At 40.3% G+C, this 20,503-nt stretch overlaps 3 protein-coding genes across 3 annotated transcripts; 1 reads left to right on the top strand and 2 right to left on the bottom strand.

The window, feature by feature from the left end:
* Positions 1 to 123: 123 nt before the first annotated feature.
* Positions 124 to 2,768, bottom strand: LOC134742466 (T-cell immunomodulatory protein). The gene is made up of 2 exons (XM_063675647.1): positions 1,326 to 2,768; positions 124 to 787 (listed from the first exon to the last, which is right to left on the bottom strand). Exons 1-2 carry the CDS (start codon positions 2,665 to 2,667, stop codon positions 357 to 359), a joined length of 1,773 nt encoding a protein of 590 aa, XP_063531717.1. The 5' UTR covers positions 2,668 to 2,768; the 3' UTR covers positions 124 to 356.
* Positions 2,769 to 3,365: 597 nt separating this feature from the next.
* On the top strand, positions 3,366 to 6,002 carry LOC134742146 (MOB kinase activator-like 4). The gene is made up of 4 exons (XM_063675114.1): positions 3,366 to 3,525; positions 3,604 to 3,767; positions 3,891 to 4,100; positions 4,467 to 6,002. The coding sequence occupies exons 1-4, from the start codon at positions 3,472 to 3,474 to the stop codon at positions 4,711 to 4,713; spliced, it is 675 nt and encodes a 224-aa protein (XP_063531184.1). The 5' UTR covers positions 3,366 to 3,471; the 3' UTR covers positions 4,714 to 6,002.
* Positions 6,003 to 6,221: 219 nt separating this feature from the next.
* Positions 6,222 to 14,041, bottom strand: LOC134742147 (ribonuclease P protein subunit p25-like protein). Its single transcript, XM_063675116.1, has 4 exons — positions 13,863 to 14,041; positions 13,602 to 13,786; positions 11,461 to 11,580; positions 6,222 to 6,542 (listed from the first exon to the last, which is right to left on the bottom strand). The coding sequence occupies exons 1-4, from the start codon at positions 13,956 to 13,958 to the stop codon at positions 6,416 to 6,418; spliced, it is 528 nt and encodes a 175-aa protein (XP_063531186.1). The 5' UTR covers positions 13,959 to 14,041; the 3' UTR covers positions 6,222 to 6,415.
* Positions 14,042 to 20,503: the final 6,462 nt, after the last annotated feature.

Below are 20,503 nucleotides of genomic sequence, written 5' to 3'. Positions count from 1 at the left end.
TATGTGAGGTCAGTAAGATAAAACAAACACAAAGATAGAGCTTATATTTTAATTTAACATGTTTGCACTTCTTCCATTAAATTAATATAATTAAATAATTATCACAGTATGTTATGTTATGATGTTAAATTGAAGTACACCATCATCTTGAAGTCATGAACACTCTTCTCTTCTATTGCTAATTGCTAACTACACAATCTAGGTCATCTAGGATACAGGAAACACTCAAAATTACTTCGAATATACAGAACTTACATAAAATTTAATAGCCAAGGAATAAGGTACCAATTTGAACACATATTTATTTTTCTAACTGTACTTATATGAATAATTAGAATGTATGGATATTCCTTGTCTTAAATCTTTACATAAGTGTTATCATCAATTTCTATGATATCATCACGATCATTTCTTTCTTTCCAATGTAAATATAATACACAACCTATAATAGTTACAATTATGGCAGTCAGTACACACACACTCTTTAAAATTAGCTTACTTGGTGTCACAAACAACTGAGCTCTCCATTGTGAAGGATCATTTGGAGGAGCAGGAATCACCACTATTTGAGAATTAGGTATTATCTGAGTCCAACTTTTGGAAAATCCTGACAGACCTACATTTAAAGTGTCTACAAAGTTAGGGGTTCTGTCAAGGCCAAATATAGAATATGGAAGCTGCAGCGCATAGTATGCAGACTGAGACAACTGAGCACAAGCTCCCTTCCTGTAGGTTCCTTCTTGTGACCATGTGTTGTAGCTTATCTTGGGGCCTGGCAAGTTAGTTCCTGAAAAACAACACATACAATAAGTTTTTTGTCAAATTTTTTATTTTAAATAGACACTTTTATATCTGACTATACTGTACTTTTCTATCAACAGGCAACTAATACTTTGAGAAAATTCTGACAAACCCAAACACAATTAGGTTGCATGGTTTTATCACAGTTCCTATGGCCACCTCATTGAGAGCTTGATGGTACCATTATATTGCATTGTCACCTAGGTGCACCCAGCTTACATAATTATGTATGTAAAGTTTCAGCTCAATCGTATGATGGTAAGTGGGTCTAATTTAACCTTTTTCCTCGCAAGATCTAACCCAAACATAGTTACATACAAACATTGCAAGTTAAATTAAAGCTTGTAAATAGCATGAGCTTTATCTTATCATCCTATTGGGCATAAGGAGTATATTTCCCATCCTATTTTGATCTTTATCTTTCTTTATCAGGTTTCAAAATAGACTAAATTTTGATGCCTCATGCCCACTTAAGTGTTAAAAGTAATTAGATAATTTATTTAGGCATTTACTAATGAGCTTACCAAATGTTAATTTTCTATTATAAAGAGTCCCATTTATAAAGGGCACTCTTTTATTAGTCAATCCAGTGACAACAATGACTTTTATGAAATTTGTATCATATTCCAATTCATTTCTGTATGCATGCATCATGTACTTTTGAGTTGTAGCATTTTTCTTTGAGTAAATTATATCTAGTACACCATCCATGTAAAAGTCGTAAAATGTAGCCATAACAATATCTCTTCCAAATGTATTGAAAATATCCCATTGGACTTGAAATGTTCTGTGGAATTTACATTCAGCATATGTGCAAGCAACATTGTGAAGAAGGAATGCTCTTGTTTCATTACTATTAACTGGGCTGAGAGTCATCAGAATGTCGGGGTACCCATCCATGTTATAGTCTCCACTTCGCATCGTTATTACATCCAAGTAAAACTCATTGCGAGGAGGCACAAACCGCCATACTGTCCCTTTGCCATCATTCAAGTCCACTTGCAGATCATGCCACTGATGATTGTCATAAATCAGGATAGTACTATTGATACACTGTGTGTCATAGCATACAGGTATAACTAAAAAGAACTCTCCTGAAAGGGCTACATCCAGAAACAGGGTTTGACCATATATTGTTGGGTGTCCAACAAGCAGTTCAATGCTGTTGTTGAACCTGAAGCCATCATTTTCTTTACTCAACCATAACTCAACATCTAGCTTAGTAGTCACTAGGAGATCTGCAGCATCGTCATCATTCACATCAAGAAAAGAATGTGAGTGAGGAAGTTTTATAGGTTTGAATAAAGTATCTCCCATTGGTATTTCTTTAGGTGTAGTCCTTGATTTATCAAATACCCAAAACACTCTTTGGTTTTGAGTGTTAAGCCCAAAAAGGTCTAGTGTCATATCACGATTATAGTCCATCACTAGGGGCTGCCCAACTGTTATGGCTTTTACTAAAAGAGCATCTGAACAATTAAGACTTGGCATACCACCCCATATAATCCGCACTTCATGAACTTCCGATTTGCTAGTATTTACAGTCTGTGTGGTCAAAAGAATGTCCATGTAGGCATCACCATCGTAATCTCCAGGCACTACACTTGTAACGATGATATTACTAAAATTGCATGAGAATATTGATGGCCTTAAGAACGGTTCCTTGTCATGCGCTAAATAAACTTCTACACTAGAACCATTTTTGATAACAAAGGCATCCGTCAGTTCATCTGAATTAAAATCTCCAAATGCAGCAATTATCCCTTCTTTAAATTTGCCAAAAGAGTTCTCAGTCATATCACTTATACACAAACAACACGTAAGCAAAATGCTGAACATTAAACATTTTAACTGTAGCAGGATCATTTTAACAATCCTAATATATTATAACACATATGTGATAACTCCACGTTTGTAAATTACGTTTTTATTTTACTAAACTGTATTGTGTTGTGTTGTGTACAATACATTGTGTATTTTTCTTCATTCATCGCCTTCATCTGTCTGTCACTGTCAGTGTCATGAGTGTCATAATTTTTTTTTCGTCTATCTGGACAGGCTAAAGCTCTAAGCCATACTGCCTTCATGCCTTGCCATAAGTAGGAATTTTTCTTTTCAATCCCTAGTGAGTATTATATATTTTGGTCCAGACTACGCGGCGCGAAGCTGCGAACGCGAGTGTGGAGTCGATTTCGCTGATTAGCGAACTAGACTCCACACTCGCGTTCGCGGCTTCGCGCCGCGATTCGCGCACGAGTGTGGAGGGACCTTCATAATAATCATGTCCATTCTCCTATTTTTGTATAAGACTCGAGTCACACAATCGGATATGAAAATAATGTGCTCGCGCATGATTAAGCCGTGACAGACTACTAGAAAGAAATCTCTCTTTTTCGGTCTCACTTATGGGTGCGGCGCACCAAGGTCGCGGTGCGGTGCGGTAGTCTGTTACGGCGTATTGATTTGAACGATTTGAAAATAACTTCCCATCTCAACCATAGACAACCTTTTTTTATAACAAAAAATAAAATATTCTCGCGTCGCGTTCGCTTCGCGTTCTTCGCTCTCCCTTTTTTTTCTGAGACCGACCTGGTCCTGACCGACTCCGTCAAGCTTTGCGATATATTGAAACTATTTCATCCGTTTTATTATCAAATTATACTTTAAATTATGGCAGATGGTGTGCAAATATTAAGGCGCAACCGTCCTGGATCTAAAGCAAAAGTAAGATTTCAAATTCACATTTATTGACGATGTTCGACTATACGATACAATTCAGATTCACTAACATTTTTCTTATAGGACTTTTGCCGTTGGCCTGATGAACCTTTCGAAGAGATGGACAGCACTTTAGCCGTACAGCAATTCATACAGCAGACAATAAGACGAGATCCGGCCAATCTTGAAGCTATCTTAAAAATGCCTGAGGCGCAAGACGAAGGTGTTTGGAAGTATGAACACTTAAGGTGAGAATAAACTTAAAACCCTTAGATTACTCATATTAAATCGTAAATAAAGTTGTCTGACTTGAATAGAAACTTATAGTCAGGAGTATCATACTTTATTTAACTGTTGTGATTAATTTTCAGGCAATTCTGTATGGAGCTAAACGGTCTAGCAGTCCGCTTGCAAAGTGAGTGTAAACCAGAAACGTGCACACAAATGACTGCTACTGAGCAGTGGATTTTCCTGTGTGCTGCTCATAAGACACCTAAGGAGTGTCCTGCAATTGACTACACAAGACACACCCTAGATGGTGCTGCATGCTTGTTAAACAGCAACAAGTATTTTCCTAGCAGGTAAATGGACCAAGTATATGAAGTATAATTTTAAAGTAACACGGGACTTAATCGTGTAAAACCTTATGTTTATTTGTGGCCTGGCCTGACGTTACGAATGTGATGTCACATGCACATGGGAGGTCCTTGGGTCATATGGTCTCTGCTTTCAAATAACATAAATCATATATATATATAACAAAACAAAAACTTCCTATTCCTTGAAAATAAAGGTTCATTATGTCAAACTCTTGTTTTTGCCAGACAAACTGGGTATATATTAATTTTGATTTGTATGTATATACATATATTATAGCATTTAATTTGATTTTTGGTGTTATGAATTAAACATTCTTCAGTTATTAAAACAGTACTTTTCATTCACAGGGTGAGCATCAAAGAGTCATCGGTGGCGAAATTGGGTTCAGTATGTCGCAGAGTATACCGAATTTTTTCACATGCATATTTCCATCATCGGTCAATTTTTGATGCTTTTGAAAAAGAAACACATTTATGTGAAAGGTTCACTTATTTTGTCACAAAGTATTCAATTATTTCTAAAGAAATATTGATTTTACCAAAACTTGAAGGTGAGGTACCTCTACCTCAAACGGCAGGAGAATCAGAAGCCTGAGATTCAATGAAATAATTAACTTGTATGGTGAATTTTGTACTGTGGTGATCAGTAAACTGGATGTTTAGCCATTTGTGCTATTTATACAGAGAAAAAGATGCATCTTGACATATAAAACTATTAATGTCTGTATCATATGTTATTGTATTACCTAATTCTGCTAAATGTTCCTTTTTTAAACATTTAAACAGCTTGCACCTTTGCAATAACTTAGGCTTGTTGTACAGAAAATTATGAGATCATGGCCTGATGCAATATTGTAATGTTTTTTAAACATTAATAACTGAGGTTTATAAATTCTTTGAGTATATAAGATAACTTTGAATAATGAGATTTTATAAATTCCATTGTAACCAAATAAAGTAGAATCTCTTATTCTTTGTAAGTGTGTCATAAATTGTGTAGCCTGTATAGATGTGAGAAAGATTTTAAACTGATTGCTCTTCAACTTCCATATTGTCCAGTGTCTCAAATTGTCTACTTCTACTATGTTGATGATACTGGTGTTTCATAATTAGTAATTCCTACCTACCTAGTGACCTATTTCTTATAGGTTCTTTATAAGTAGTAGTGTCCAATTTAAACTATCGTGAGACATATTAACTTAACTAACTTAGTGGTTACACTCACGTGTTTTTAGTCACTCGCGCGACATGTTTCGGAGAGCCTAGGTCTCCATTTTCAAGCACTAACAGTGCCTGAGTGAGTAGCGGTCACGACGGATGGGCGTCACCGAAACATGTCGCGCGAGTGACTAAAAACACGTGAGTGTAACCGCTAAGTTAGTTAAGTAGTGTCCACTTTAAACAAATGGAGCACCCAGCCTTAGTAAACTTTGGATTTTCTGAAGAGGCGATATTAGACACTGAAAATATTGTAACAAATACAAAAATGTATTAACACATTAGTACTAGTTTTAAGTGGTGTAGTAGAATATTATTTTACTTTTTAGCAGAGAATAGAAGTTATATTCTTGGGTCTACACACTAAACAGTCTAAACATGATTTGTGTCATCACTATTCATTACTATTATATTATAGCTGAAACTATGACACATGTGGTCACATTTTACAGACCTAACCCTTTCTGCACTGCATTATTTAATATAAAGGAAATTTGTGTAAATCCAACAAGTAAACTCATTGACCTGAAAGGGTTATAATAAGATGTTAGTAATAGGTATAAAATATTTCTTATTATTAACCTATTTATACTGAGTCATTTTAAAATTACCTTGTAACCACTTTATCATAAACTCTAATATAATTGTAGTATTTTATAGGTTTTTTATTGTTCCTTTAATGAAAAGAAAAATTATATCCCTGAATTCCCTGATGACAATGAGGAGGTAATCATTTTACTGGGACTTTTATGGCCTTATATTATTATATCCACAGGTTGTTTTATTGCTATGGAAACCTGTAGATGTGGATTCTCTGGGATTAGGATGAACAGAAACCTGGTTTGAAAATTAACCAAGCTGAATTTTTATATAAAATTACAAATGGATCAGGTAAACATCAATTTATTACAGAAAACATCAAGTTATGCATATGTGTCGCTCAACTTCAAACTCAGGTAAATTCATTCGACCCTCTTAGGAAATATCTACCCTATTACGTTTTCTTAATACCAAAATCTGACAGTTGGATTTATCTGAGTTTAAAGTTAAGCGACTCATATAGTTGATAGATAAGATGGTTAGCTTGTGTTTGTTTGGTTTTTCTTATGTTTGAAAGGTTTTTTCGATTTGTAGGATTGATGCTGCTTTTGGCTGTTGTTAGCTGGACCTTTTTGCCAGAATTTCTTTCCTTGCAATGACTGGTATCTATAAAGAAAGTTTAATATTTCAGTAACACAACTGGAATGGGTCCAATCAATTGCTTTATGGACTAGTAGACCTAGACCTGAGCGTCCTCATGGCAAGCAACATTGTGGTACTGGTACCTTTTGCTTGAAAACGACACATATAGACTAGATATAATAAATAAATAAATTGAACCATGTGATTGATTGTTTTTGAATCTATTCTATTCTATATATTATAAACATTGCCAATTTACTATTATTGTATGCAACTAATTACTTGGTCTGACATGGAAAAAGATAGATGGAATTATAACTTAATAGTCATACTTGTTATGAACAAAATGCTGCACTTCATGATAAAAGCAAGCCGCTTTGCACAGTGATAGTAGGGACCAAACTGAGCGATTTGACCCGCAGCAGCGGCAGTTTCACCCCTTAGGAACAGAGATGGCGCCACTTCTTTAAAAAATATTTCAAAAAATTCTACAAGCTAAACCAATGAACCGATTTAAATGTTTAATATCTCAAATGAAAGCGCATTATATACATTACTTTTTAAAAAATACTCAAAAAATATATACTCAACACTTTTGATAAAAACGGGAATTTTAAGTTTGTTTTTTTACTCGATTGATAGTTTTTACTTGATTTCTCAAAAAAATTGTATGGAATATGAATAGTTTAATGCATGTATATATTACTGAATAAATAACAAGTATTTAAAAAAAAACCCGACACCGATATCTCTCATACTTCTCGAAATATGAAAGTTTGAATGTGAGTGTAAATTTCTTCAAGATATATTCCAAATAATTCTACAAGCTAAACTATTCGACCGATTTTAATGTTTAATATCTCAAATAAAAGCTCATTATATATACTACTTATAAAAAAATATTTAAATAACATATACTGAATACTTTTGGCAAAAAATGGCATCTTAAGTTTTTTTTCTTACTCGATTGATAGTTTTTAATTGATTTCATAAAAAAAAAATATGGACTATGAATAGTTTAATAAATATATATATAGTACTGAGTATATAAAAGTATTACAAAAAAACCCGACACCCATACCTTTCATTCTTCACGAAATATTTAAGTTCAATTATGCACGTTCTTACAAATAAATTCTTTAAAAGAAATCTTCAACTGCAGTAAGTGCACTGATTTTAATATGAAATGTGTCATATGAAAAGAAATCACCCAATTTATTTTAATAAATAAAAAATAAATAAATAAAAACTGAATAAAGTTTTTTCCTGGTGCTGAATTACAAAAAAATATAACAAATCTAAAATTAGGAATTATTTTTATTTAAAGTGACTACATTTGTAAACAAAAAACTTAAATGTCCTCTTCGGGTTCACCGGTAGATGTAGAACTGAAAAAAAGTCGTTTTGAGAAGTACTCGTACCATTTCAATACTACAAAATCACCGATCATACATGAACTGGTTGCTGTAGATTACTGTTGGAAAATTTATGTGCCTGTAGATTAACTGTTGAATTATTTTTGTGCCTAGTTGATTACCATTAAACCTATAATTTTGTGCCAGACCTATAATCAGTGGTCAGCATGCAAAATAACTGGATTGAAAATTACATTAACTTACTTTTGATTTGTACAGCCACCTTTGCATGATTTACACTGGGCTGTGCATGGTAAGCTGACGCGACGACACTCACAACGCATAGTTTCGCAGCCAGATTTGCAGCCACAATGGTCCAAGAGGTTTAATTGCGACCAAATCGCTGTAACTGCCGACCATTCCGGAGTCCAACTCTCTTTTTCCTCAGTCCATCCCCAAGAAGATGGACATGGTATGGAAACTTCTGGTTTCATAGCGTTTCCCCATATATGGCCCGCTTGGTAAGCGGCTCGAAGTTCATGTTTATAGAGAGCAGCTGATGTAGGTGGCAGGCTTGACACAAGCTTGTTTTTTGAAGCAAACAAATATTTGTGAACTTCATTTACGTTTATGTGTTCCATTTGGCCAAACAATAACACAAATCTAGGGTTACTTATACTAAAATTAAAATATGTAGTTACACACCTGACAACCGACAAAATCAAAAACTTGAGTTGACATACTCCTATTTTCCCGTCTTTTTATAGTGGCCAGAGAAAGGCAGCTTGATCTGAACGAATTCCTTCAGTACGAAAACCAAATTTGTCCACCTTCGTTGTCAGTCAATGGAGGGCGTCGTTCAGGGAACAAATCTGATTTGGCCGAGAAATTAGAACCTGCCAACCCTGCCACCTACATCAGCTGCTCTCTATAAACATGCACTTCGAGCAGCTTACCAAGAGGGCCATATATGGGGAAACGCTCTGAATCCAGAAGTTTCCATACCATGTACATCTTTTTGGGGATGGACTGAGGAAAAAGAGAGTTGGACTCCGGAATGGTCGGCATTTACAGCGATTTGGTCTCAATTAAGCCTCTTGGACCATTGTGGCTGCAAATCTGGCTGCGAAACTATGCATTGTGGGTGTCGTCGCGTCAGCTGGCCATGCACAGCCCAGTGTAAATCATGCAAGTGTGGCTGTACAAATCAAAAGTAAGTTAATGTAATTTTCAATCCAGGGTTATTTTGCATGCTGACCACTAATTATAGGTCTGGCACAAAATTATAGGTTTAATGGTTATCAACTAGGCACAAAAATAATTCAACAGTAATTTACAGCAACCAGTTCATGTATGATCAGTGATTTTGTAGTATTGGAATGGTACGAGTACTTAACAAAACGACTTTTCTTTTTCAGTTTTACATCTACCGGTGAACCATATAATTTAACATCACCTAATAATAATTATTTGCCCGTTTATTTTTGTATTTAACACACTGACAATTATCTGATTCAATTCGGCTTATATGTATAAAAACTACTAAATTGACCTACTTTTATATTAGTAGTAGTAGTAGTAGTAAACTCTTTATTGTACAAATATACACATTAAAAATTACATGGTACAAATAATAAGATGTACAAAGGCGAACTTATCCCTTTGAGGGATCTCTTCCAGTTAACCTTTGAGTAGATGAGAGGAGAAAGTGAAAAGAGGGTGACAAATGTAGCAAAATGTACAACAAGGTACCAGAAAGATAAAGGATATAAATACATACAAAATTAATAGGATAAACATATAATATATTACACAAAAAGGAATGGGGAAAATACACTAAAAATTGGAAAGAAGTAGAAAAATATAAAGCAACATACAATACAAATATAGGCACATAAGTCAATCAGATAACCACAGCTTCTTTAACCTCTCCTTGAACGACGCAAGCGATTGCGCCTGTCTGAGCGAAACTGGCAGCTCATTCCACAGCTTCACTGAAAGCACTGCGAAGGACTTGTTGTATCCACGAGATTTGTGAGAGGGGATGGCAAGTGATAAATTCGCGCTAGAACGGAGACGGTGGCCACTGCCTTCAGCCAGAAATTGAAATTTTTGAGAGAGGTATACAGGAGAAGAAGGTGTAAAAAGAACATTGAAGAGAAGAGAAAGAGTGTGAAGATCTCTGCGGCGGCGGATTGGAAGCCAATTGAGATTATGACGGTAGTAAGATACATGATCGTACTTCCGTAGGCCGAAAATGAATCTTATACAGACATTCTGTAAGCGCTCTAACTTGTCCAAGAGTTCTTCTGTCATGTCATATTATACACATAGATTTAAGATTAGATCCTAAGTATGCATGTAATATTGCTATGCCCCCACGGGGTCCATGTGGAACTACCAAGAATTTGTAATACCTAAAAAACCATGGTTGCAATAAATAAATATGAAATATGAACCCGAAGAGGACATTTAAGTTTTTTGTTTACAAATGTAGTTACTTTAAATAAAAATAATTCCTAATTTTAGATTTGTTATATTTTTTTGTAATTCACCACCAGGAAAAAACTTTATTCAGTTTTTATTTATAATTTTTTTATTTATTAAAATAAATTGGGTGATTTATTTTCATATGACACATTTCATATTAAAATCAGTGCACTTACTGCGGTTGAAGATTTCTTTTAAAGGATTTATTTGTAAGAACGTGCATAATTGAACTTAAATATTTCGTGAAGAATGAAAGGTATGGGTGTCGGGTTTTTTTGTAATACTTTTATATACTCAGTTCTATATATATGTTTATTAAACTATTCATGTTCCATAATATTTTTTTTAAGAAATCAAGTAAAAACTATCAATCGAGTAAGAAAAAAAACTTAAGATGCCGTTTTTTGCCAAAAGGGTTCAGTATATGTTTTATGAGTATTTTTTTATAAGTAATGTATGTAATGAGCTTTTATTTGAGATATTAAACATTGAAATCGGTCAAATAGTTAAGCTTGTAGAATTTTTTGAAATATATTTTGAAGAAATTTACACTCACATTCAAACTTTTATATTTCGTGAAGTATGAGAGGTATCGGTGTCGGGTGTTTTTTATAATACTTGTTATTTATTCAGTAATAGATACATGCATTAAGCTATTCATGTTCCATACATTTTTTTTGAGAAACCAAGTAAAAACTATCAATCGAGTAAAAAAAAAAAAACTTAAGATGCCGTTTTTTGTCGAAAGTAATCAGTATATATTTTTTGAGTATTTTTTTTAAAGTAATTTATATAATGAGCTTTCATTTGAGATATTAAACATTTAAATCGGTTCAGTGGTTTAGCTTGTAGCATTTTTTGAAATATTTTTTAAAGAAGTGGCGCCATCTCTGTTCCTAAGGGGTGAAACTTGCGCTGCTGCGGGTCAAATCACTCAGTTTGGTCCCTACTAGCACTGTGCAAAGCGGCTTGCTTTTATCATGAAGTGCAGCATCCGGGCAAAAAATGGCCATAACAAGTATGACTATAAATAAATCAGTTATACAAGATCCTAGAAATTTATAACTGGATTCTCCAGGATTAAAAATTATACAAACCCATTTTGACTACTGTCTGGGACCATGTTGACTGAAAGCAAAATATAGATAACAGGTATTTGCCGTTTAACCACTATTGTTTCCAATCCATCCACCTTTGGCTCCCAAAACTCTTCAACACTGTAAACAAATGAAATAAGGAGTCTTTTTATGGCTACAATAACTTATAACAACCTTGAATTAAATTTTTCTGTTGAAATCATAACCTTTACTATTGTCTTATCTTCCTTAACCTTTCTAAATATTAGGTACTTATAACTTAGATAGAGGATATAACCAAACGGAGACGCCTTGTCTGTAATTTACTGTACCAGTCTGCCGATTTTTGCGGGGGAGAGGAACGGCAAATGTATACGTAACGTAAAAATAGCCATGTCAGATAAACGTCAGTCCATACATTGTGTATGACCATACATTGGCAGACTACACTTAGGAGCAAAAAAATCGACTCAAATCTGTGTTGGATTTAAAAACGAAATATCTCCGAAACTAATTCGCGTATTCCTAAAGTAATAGTACCATTAAAAAGCTGCTAAATTTACCTTTTTAAAAAACACAAAATTCCTGAAGTATTATTTCAGATACTGAAATCTGAGCGATTTTAGCAAAATGGGGTAAAATCACGTTCAATTAACGTCCTGAAAATGGGAATAAAAGCAATTTCGTAGAGAGAAAACCATTTAATTTTTCCTGTTTAATATTTTGTATTTCCACCGCGGGCCTTCTTGACGCATGCAATCCGGTTCTTCATGGATCTTATCAGCTTCCTGATGGTATCCTGCGGACAAGCTTCCCATTCCTCGACCAAAGCCTCTTTCAGGGCCAAAATCGTGTCAGGAGCGGGATCCCGGGCTCGAACCTTCCTTTTTAGATAATCCCACAAGTGCTTGATGGGGTTCAAGTCCGGACTCAGAGGTGGCCATGCAAGGGTGGGGATGCCAACCTCAGCAAGGTACGCCCGCGTGACTCGTGCGGTATGACAAGGGGCGTTATCTTGCATGAGATGGAACCCCTCCTCATAAAATCCTGCATAGGGGACGACATGATCTTGCAGGATATCTGTGATGTAACGATCTGCGTTCAAACCACCTCCGCGGCCCCCACCAGGAATGAAAACCAGCTCGGTCCTCCCCTCCATGGATATCCCCGCCCACATCATGACGGATCCCCCTCCGTAGGCGACCGTCTCGGAGATGCAGCACTGCGCAAATCGTTCTCCAGGTCTTCGGTACACCCGTCTTCTTCTGTCACTGCCATGGAGACACACCCTGCACTCATCGCTGAAGAGTACGCGGCTCCATTGTTCGTAGGTCCAATTTTCGTAAGTGGTTACGAAATCCATACGAGCGTCCCGGTGCCTCCCTGTCAGTTTGGGCCCTGTGGCAGGCCTTTTTGGGGTAAGGTTGGCTTCCTTAAGTCTTCGACGAACTGTCCACTTGCTGACTGGTTGCTCTCGGTTCTGCATCAGCTGCTGCTGGATGTCAACGCTGGTACGCTGTCGATCACGAAGACTGGCCGTAACGATGAAGTGGTCCTCTCTCCTCGATGTGCACCTGGGACGGCCAGATCCAGGTTTGCGAGCAAGGTTTCCAGTCCGAATGAACTTTTGGTTGACTCTGGAAACAGCAGACTGACTTAAATTCAGCTGTTCAGCAACTGCACGCTGCGTAAGGCCTTGATTGAGCAAGACGATAACTTGGCCGGCTTCAGTTTCTGTCGTGTCCATTTTCTTGCAGGTAATTCCAGGGAATGATTGCGGGAGATGTGCACAGGTCAACTTCTGATAAGAGACTGATAAGAAATAACGGATACACCGGTTTTTATGGCCCTCAAAGGTGCGCAACTCGTGCATAATCAAAGCAGGTAAAATGTTGTTTTCTACAAAAATAACAATAACCTGAAATTTACCAAACCGATTTCAACGGTTGTTAATGTTTTTGATAGCTTAATTAATAAACAATAATACTGCAATTTAATTTTCACTGAATTATTCAACGTTTTCAGAAAAATTAAAAAAAACTAAAAAATGTGACTTGAGTCGATTTTTTTGCTCCTAAGTGTATTATCGACAGAGGGGAACGCCTGTTAATGGCTACTCCGTTTGGTTATATCCTGTAAGACATAATGTTAATGAAATATACTTTTTGTAAGCGAGTTTTGTGACTTGGTGTTCGATTGAAAATCGTCTCTTTAAAATTTCCGCGCAAGATATAGCCTTAGGTATGCCGACTCCGGTCCCAGTCCACACCACGGCTGTAACAGCTTTATCCTCTAAAATACCAGATGCGTGTGATAATAGATTTGCCATTTTACTTCCGCCTTTTACCTAAAATCAGTCAAATCTTAGAATAGTTGGAATAAATAAACATCGCTTCTAATTCCAACCTGTAAGTACAACTTACTTGCATCCACAGAAAGTTTTCCGGTAAATTTTTTATAGGTATTTTATCACGTTGAAGTTCTTCTTCAACATTTTTGCCCTTAAAATAATTTTCCATTCTGACTGAATTATTATTAGTATTTGGAGTAAACTGAGATAAATAAAATAACGAAAAAATCGACAGATGTTTACATTCAATTTTATTTGACAATTGACAACCTGACATTGACAGAATGACAGCCACGCTGCGGTTAGTACCATGGAGACTGTATAGGACTTCCGGTTCGAGCGCCATCTTGATAGTTAGCATCGTGATTAATTACTTTGTTTTTTTGCTCATTAATATTGTTTAAAGTGTAATATCGATAGCTTATTATACAGTAAACTAATGTGGTAGTGTGCAGTAAATGGAGAATTAATTTTGAAGCGCGTTTAACCACCATCTTGGAGTCAACGGCCGGTAGTCCACGTGCTTCTTGTAAAGTCTAGCTATCGATTTACAAGAGCTAACAAATCACCGTACACTGTCTTGTACAACCGTACAATTTTTGTCGTTTTTAAACCTCTTAATACCTTGATACTGGCGAAATAGTTCCACTGGGCTGAAGCCATAATTTTAAAACAAGAAGAAGAAGAGACTGTATAAGTTAGTACTCTTCCATTGCACATGGCGCAAGTAGCCATATTATACTACTCTTTGAAGTAGCCTCTGCATTAGTCTGTGCTCTGCTAGTGATGGTCAAAATATTATACTACTCTTTGTGGTCAAATCGAAACAAATTCAAACCGAATAAGTCTACTCCGATAAAAAAAAAAACCCATACCCAAATTGGTTTGCAAACCGATTTGGCCAAGTCGATTGTTTTTAAGTGTCAGTACAAACCGCTCCTTAGTCACTTGGTTTTGAGTCGAGGAAATCGATTTGTAAATTTTACCATTTATATGTTTGACCCTGAAGGGCCCTCCACACTCGAGCGCGAATCGCGGCGCGAAGCCGCTAACGCGAGTGTGGAGTCTAGTTCCCTAATCAGCGAAATCGATTCCACACTCGCGTTCGCGGCTTCGCGCCGCGTAGTCTGGAGCGAGCTTTAGAATCCTTAGCTAGACACACGACAGCGAAAACTTTGAAAATGTGCCTGATCCAGTTATATACTAGTTTCCATGGGTTGGTCAGTCGAAATATTAAGCAGATGGCGCCAGCATAGCTTGCCCTGTCAACCCCTAGAATTAAAAAAAAATACGTTTATTACCAGACACAAAATAGTACCGCAATGGAAAAAACACCGAAACATTATGGTGTAGGTAACTTACATGATAGTACAAATGGCGGACTTCATGCCGTAATTCTACCAGTCAACCATTGAAAGATTAAGTAGGAGCAGGTTTTGAAAGTAAAATTAACTTTGTATGAAGTTTGCATCGGGAACGAAAATGTTTCTAAATAGTGTTCTTGAAATGTCGTCCAAAGACAATAATTGAAAACAATATAAAAGTGATTTCAGCGTTTTTAGAAATGTATTCTATTGAAAGTTTGTAGCATGGAGACTATATAAAGGAGCCAAATCTTCATGTATGAAAAGTGTCCATCACATAGACCTAGCATTAATAGACCAGCTATACGCGTGCGCCCGTAAGGGATAGACATAGATGACGTCATAAACGTGGGGATACCATATTGGTAAAAATTACCCCAATATTTGATACCACGTTGGGGCGATTACCCTGGAGGCAAAGTTAGCTTGTTTGACGGTATTAAAAAATTGTTAAATAAAATGTCAATGGGCCGTTCTTTTTAGGCGTATAAACAATGAAATACCTCCTATAATTTGCGCAGGTGGTACAAAACTAAACATGTTTAGTAAATAAAACGTAAAATAAAATGTATTATGGGTTTTAACTTAAAGAAATCACAAATCGCAATCACACCAATTAATGTACACCACATTTAATCTTCACAACATTTGTTTATTTATTTTTTGGAATTAGAATTACGAAAAAACTTCGAGGTCAAAATTACCCATAAAATTATGATATTTTCATCTGGTATCCCTTTTTTTTTTTTTTTTTTTTTTTTTTTTTTTTATAGAGGGGAAAATGCTTTTCGCATACCACCCAGGCGCGGGGACGGGCCTGGGATGGTTATGTGGGACTCCCGTATAGGCTCATGGGACCCACGGTTTACCCACTAAAAACCCCTCTTGACCGCCTCAGGGCTATAAGGCGAGGCCACAGGAACACTGGAGCACTCTTCCGCAGCCTCGCCAGCGGCTGTCCGGACTCCGGACCCAACTCTGGAGGGATTTTTTTATTTTTTATTCCCCCTACCTCCCTAGTAGCGCGCCTTTTTATCAGCGTGCTCGCCATCCCAGGGACCCTTGTGTAGGCGACAGACGTCCCCGAGCCTGTCGCCCACAGGGACCCTTAAGGGGGAAGTCGGCGGTCATATGCCAGCCGCCGCCGCCCCACGCGCTTTCGGCGCATTGGCTGGGAAGCTGGATCGTTTTCCCTGCCGCGCTCTGCCATCTCCTTCTGCACCATGACCGCCTCGCAGAAGTCCAGCACAGCCTGCCACGACCTCTCATATTCCACCATGTTTCGGACCACGGTGGGCAGCGAGAGGTCATGGCCCACCACAGCTGTTAAAGTGCGGCGCTCCTCCTCCCAGGCTGGGCATACTTCCAGTGTGTGCTGGGCAGTGTCCTCCGGGCAGTCGCAGTGGTGGCATACTGCGGTCATTTCTCTCCTGGCCAGATCCTTTAGATACCTCCCGAAACATCCATGTCCCGAGAGGATCTGAGTCAGTCGAAAACTCATCACGCCATGGGTCCGGTCTAGCCACTTTTTGAGAACCGGGTGAACCGCTTCGATGGTCAGACGGCCTGCGCTGGGATGCGCCAGCCTCTGTTCCCAAACCTCCACCATTTCTAGGTGGATTGCGTCTCGTCGTCCTAGAATTTCTCTCGGAGCTAGCGAGTCTCCATTATGATGCGCCTCCTTACGCCAACGGTAAGCCGCTGCGAGGGCTCTCGCATCTAGGTCCCACGGTAAAGACCCTGCCAAAACACATGCTGCCTCAAAAGAGATCGTGCGGTACCCTCTTATCACTCTCGTTGCTATTGCCCTTTGAGGTGCCCTAAGTAGGGCTACCTCCTTCCTTTTTAAAACGTCAGCCCAGATTGGGGCTCCGTACAGGGCCATGGATTTAACGACACCCATGTACAGCCGTCGACATGACGCTTTGGGCCCCCCCGTGTTTGGGAGTATACGCCCTAGAGCGCCAGCTGCTCCCAGCAACTTCGGCGTCAGGCGCTGGAAGTGGGGGCGGAAATTCCACCGGCTATCGAGTGTGAGGCCAAGGTATTTCATCGTGGACTCGATTCCGATCCGGGTTCCACCTACCACTATATGCGCATCCGGCGGTGGCGCGTTGCGGGGCCCGTGGAAGCATAAAGCTTCCGATTTTTGTAGGGCCACCTTTAACCCCAATCGCCGGATCCGACCGACGACGTGAGCGACTCCTGCCGTTGCCAGTATGGCGGCCTCCCTAAAGGTTTTCCCGCGAGTTGTCACCAAAGTGTCGTCGGCGTAACAGGTGAGGTTTATGCCTCGCAGGTTTGCGCCTCGCAGTACCCAATCATACCCGATATTCCACAGGAGTGGCCCTAGAACCGACCCCTGTGGAACACCGCAAGACATCGAGTATCCTGCCCACTCTTCCCGACCCGGGTAAGTGACGAACCTGTCCGACAGGTAGGCGTCAATTGTTCGCCTTAGGTATTCTGGTACCTGGTGGTACCGCAGGGCCTCCTTAACACAGCCCCAAGGCAAGGAGTTAAAGGCGTTGGCAATGTCCAGGGACACTGCCAAGACGATTTCGCCTCGGGACACCGCCTCTTCAGCGAGGGCCTTAACACGCTGAATGGCGTCGACTGTTGAACGGCCGCTGCGGAAACCAAACTGGCAGTCTGCCACATCAGGCCCGACACGGGCGAGGTGCTTGGTAAGACGGCTGGCTATTATGCGCTCAAGGAGCTTCGCAATCTCATCAAGTAGCACTATTGGGCGGTAGGCAGATGGAGAGTCTGCCGGTCGGCCTTCCTTTTTTATGAGGACCAGCTTGCCTGTCTTCCACTGCCGTGGAAACCTGGCTTGATGAAAGCAAGCTGTGAACATTTGCAGCATTCGTGACTCCAGAGCGTTGCTGGCCAAGACCCAGGCGCAACCCGGTATGCCGTCAGGCCCAGGAGCTTTATTTTTTGACTTGAGTCTTAGCACAGCTGCACCAAGTTCATCGCCAGACACGTCAGGTATCCCCTCCTCGTCACCTTCAATTTCTGCGGGGGTTGCCATTACTGGCGGTACGAAGTTATCGCAGGCCGGGAACAGCGCTTCCACCACATTCCGCAGTAGATCCGGCTCAAGACTTCGCGTTAGGGGGGGAGCCCAAGGGCGAAGTCTGTTTCGGACCATCCTGTATGGTCGCCCCCAAGGATCATTATTTAACGTTCCGAGCATTTCCCGATATGAGTCCTCCTTTGCCTGCTTTATAGCAATCTTCAGGCTTTTTGCACGCTCTCTATATGTTGCATATAATTCTGTCTCCCGGGCAGGATCTCGGAGCCTACGCCTTCGCTGATGACTATAAAGACGCCTCGCCGCAACGCATGACTCTCGGAGTTGTGCGAGCTCCGGAGACCACCAGTAGACCTGACGTTTAGGAGGAAGAGGCTTGGCTCGGGGCATCGCTGCATCACAGATCTTCGTCATGGCTTCGCCGAACCATTTCGCCACCTCCTCTACATCTATTGGATCCACGGGAATCGGGTTCCATGCTTGGACCTCAGCAGCAAGAACCAATGCCTCTCTGTCTAGGCGTTTTAGCGCCCATCTTGGGCCGTCACCTCGCAGGGACTGACTAATTGGGCCGCTCGGAGTACCTGGGAGTGCGGAGACCCTGAACTGTATGTAACGATGGTCGGATAGGGACTCAACGCTCTCAAGCACCTCCCAACCCTGAATACGACGGGCCAAGGCAGCATTAACAAATGTTACGTCGACAATGGAACCACCCTGTTGTCGCACACATGTGTTGATAGACCCCTGATTGACAACAACCAGGCCAGCCGCAACCGCCCATTCCTCTAGTTCCCGCCCACGTGCATCCGTTGCTGGTGATCCCCATGTGACAGACTTGGCATTAAAATCACCCGCAACAAGCACGGGACCCAGATTGCAGCGACCGATGACCGCTCCTACTTCTAATAAAAAGGCTTTAAATTCGGCCACACTCCTATTGGGCGAGAAATAAACACTGACCACTGTGATGCCACCGAGGAGCGCGGCCACGAATCCCTTCCCTTTTTCCACCTTTTCGAAAGGCGGTGAACCAGCAGCTGTTTGGGTAAATATCGCCGCCGTGTCATCGTGATCCCCAGCCCAATTGTCCCTTTGGGGGATATGGTAGGGCTCGGAGAGGATAGCCACATGTACCGACCACTGCGCCATGCTCTGAAACAAGAGATCCTGAGCATCGAGGCAGTGGTTAAGATTCACCTGCACAAATTTTAACGCCATTATGTAATTTCCATTGGCGCTGCCTGCTCACCCTCGGCCGCATCAGTGGCGGGTTGGTGGACGGATTGCGAGGAGGCTCGGGAGCCATCGCCATTCTTCTTCCCCTTCTTGTTGATTTTGGAAGCAGCGCATGTCTTGCTCCCAATCGTGTGTCCTGCCGGTTTACTGGCCGCCGCGCAAACAGCGCAGTGCGGTGTGGCAGAGCACGTGGCCGCCTTATGGCCGGACTGGCCACAGCGGTAACACAGGTCGCTGCGGTCCTCTTGAGCCCGACACTGCGCGCGGACATGGCCCACTTCAAGGCAGCGGAAACAGCGCATAGGCTTTTTATCTAGCAGTTGGACCCTTGCCGATACCCATCCAACAAGCAGTCGGCCGCTGTCAGTCAACTTTTTGACCACCGTAATTGGGCAGCGGACCCAAATGGAACCCAGACCTGAGAAGTCCTGTCGGATTTCGCCGCACTTTATTTGGTCTAAGTGACACGCGCCCACTTTAACCACAGCTTCTCTCACGTCTTCAGGCGTGACAGAGTCATCCAGGCCTGAGATGCGGACTTCAGCGGTTTTTGTAGGCCTAGAGACTTGTACCACCTCATTATTTAATTTCTCCCTCAATTTATCGGCGAGAGCATCTGCTTTCTCGCCGCTGGTTGCACCGGGAACCTCAATGATGGTAGCCCCTGTGACTGCTCGTTTGAACCGGACTCCCTCGATCTGCAGTTCATTTAGGTCAATTTTGGACCTAGCCTCCTTAAGAAGGTCCCCATAGGTGGTTTTGTCTCCCTCAGCTTCCGGCTTCAGCGTGAGGACAATCGCCGATGAGCGTGGAGGACGCAGCTTACGGGCCTTCTTCTTCTTGGGAGCTGCTTGCTGCGTTGGAAGACCCGTTGCCTTTTTCTTAGTGCCCTTTTTAACCACCTTTATCCATGTCTCGTCCATGTTGGCCGGAGCAGGCGGTAATGGACGAGGCTCACGCGGTACTTCCGCAGGTTGAGCCTTCTTTCCCTTCTTCTTGCCCTTTTTTGTTGCCGCTTTCTTCCCCTCATTCCCAGTAGCAGAAGATGGTTGCAGAGTATTGGGTGCCTTC

Source organism: Cydia strobilella, chromosome 6 (genome assembly GCF_947568885.1).
Source record: "Cydia strobilella chromosome 6, ilCydStro3.1, whole genome shotgun sequence".
In the NCBI taxonomy this organism is placed as follows: Eukaryota; Metazoa; Arthropoda; class Insecta; order Lepidoptera; family Tortricidae; genus Cydia; species Cydia strobilella.
The sequence above is the reverse complement of the archived record's forward strand: the minus strand, read 5'-3'. Positions and strand labels throughout refer to the sequence as shown.

What these genes read in the sequence shown, in the direction of transcription:
- LOC134742147 (XM_063675116.1), bottom strand. Translation starts at nt 13,958, where the DNA reads ATGGAAAATTATTTTAAGGGCAAAAATGTTGAAGAAGAACTTCAACGT. An exon ending in AAAACTTTCTGTGGATGCAA is followed by an intron (nt 13,787 to 13,862) that starts GTAAGTTGTACT and finishes GACTGATTTTAG; the next exon opens with GTAAAAGGCGGAAGTAAAAT. An exon ending in ACAAAACTCGCTTACAAAAA is followed by an intron (nt 11,581 to 13,601) that starts GTATATTTCATT and finishes ATTTGTTTACAG; the next exon opens with TGTTGAAGAGTTTTGGGAGC.
- LOC134742146 (XM_063675114.1), top strand. Translation starts at nt 3,472, where the DNA reads ATGGCAGATGGTGTGCAAATATTAAGGCGCAACCGTCCTGGATCTAAA. An exon ending in TGGAAGTATGAACACTTAAG is followed by an intron (nt 3,768 to 3,890) that starts GTGAGAATAAAC and finishes ATTAATTTTCAG; the next exon opens with GCAATTCTGTATGGAGCTAA. An exon ending in AACAAGTATTTTCCTAGCAG is followed by an intron (nt 4,101 to 4,466) that starts GTAAATGGACCA and finishes TTTCATTCACAG; the next exon opens with GGTGAGCATCAAAGAGTCAT.
- LOC134742466 (XM_063675647.1), bottom strand. Translation starts at nt 2,667, where the DNA reads ATGATCCTGCTACAGTTAAAATGTTTAATGTTCAGCATTTTGCTTACG. An exon ending in TAATAGAAAATTAACATTTG is followed by an intron (nt 788 to 1,325) that starts GTAAGCTCATTA and finishes GTTGTTTTTCAG; the next exon opens with GAACTAACTTGCCAGGCCCC.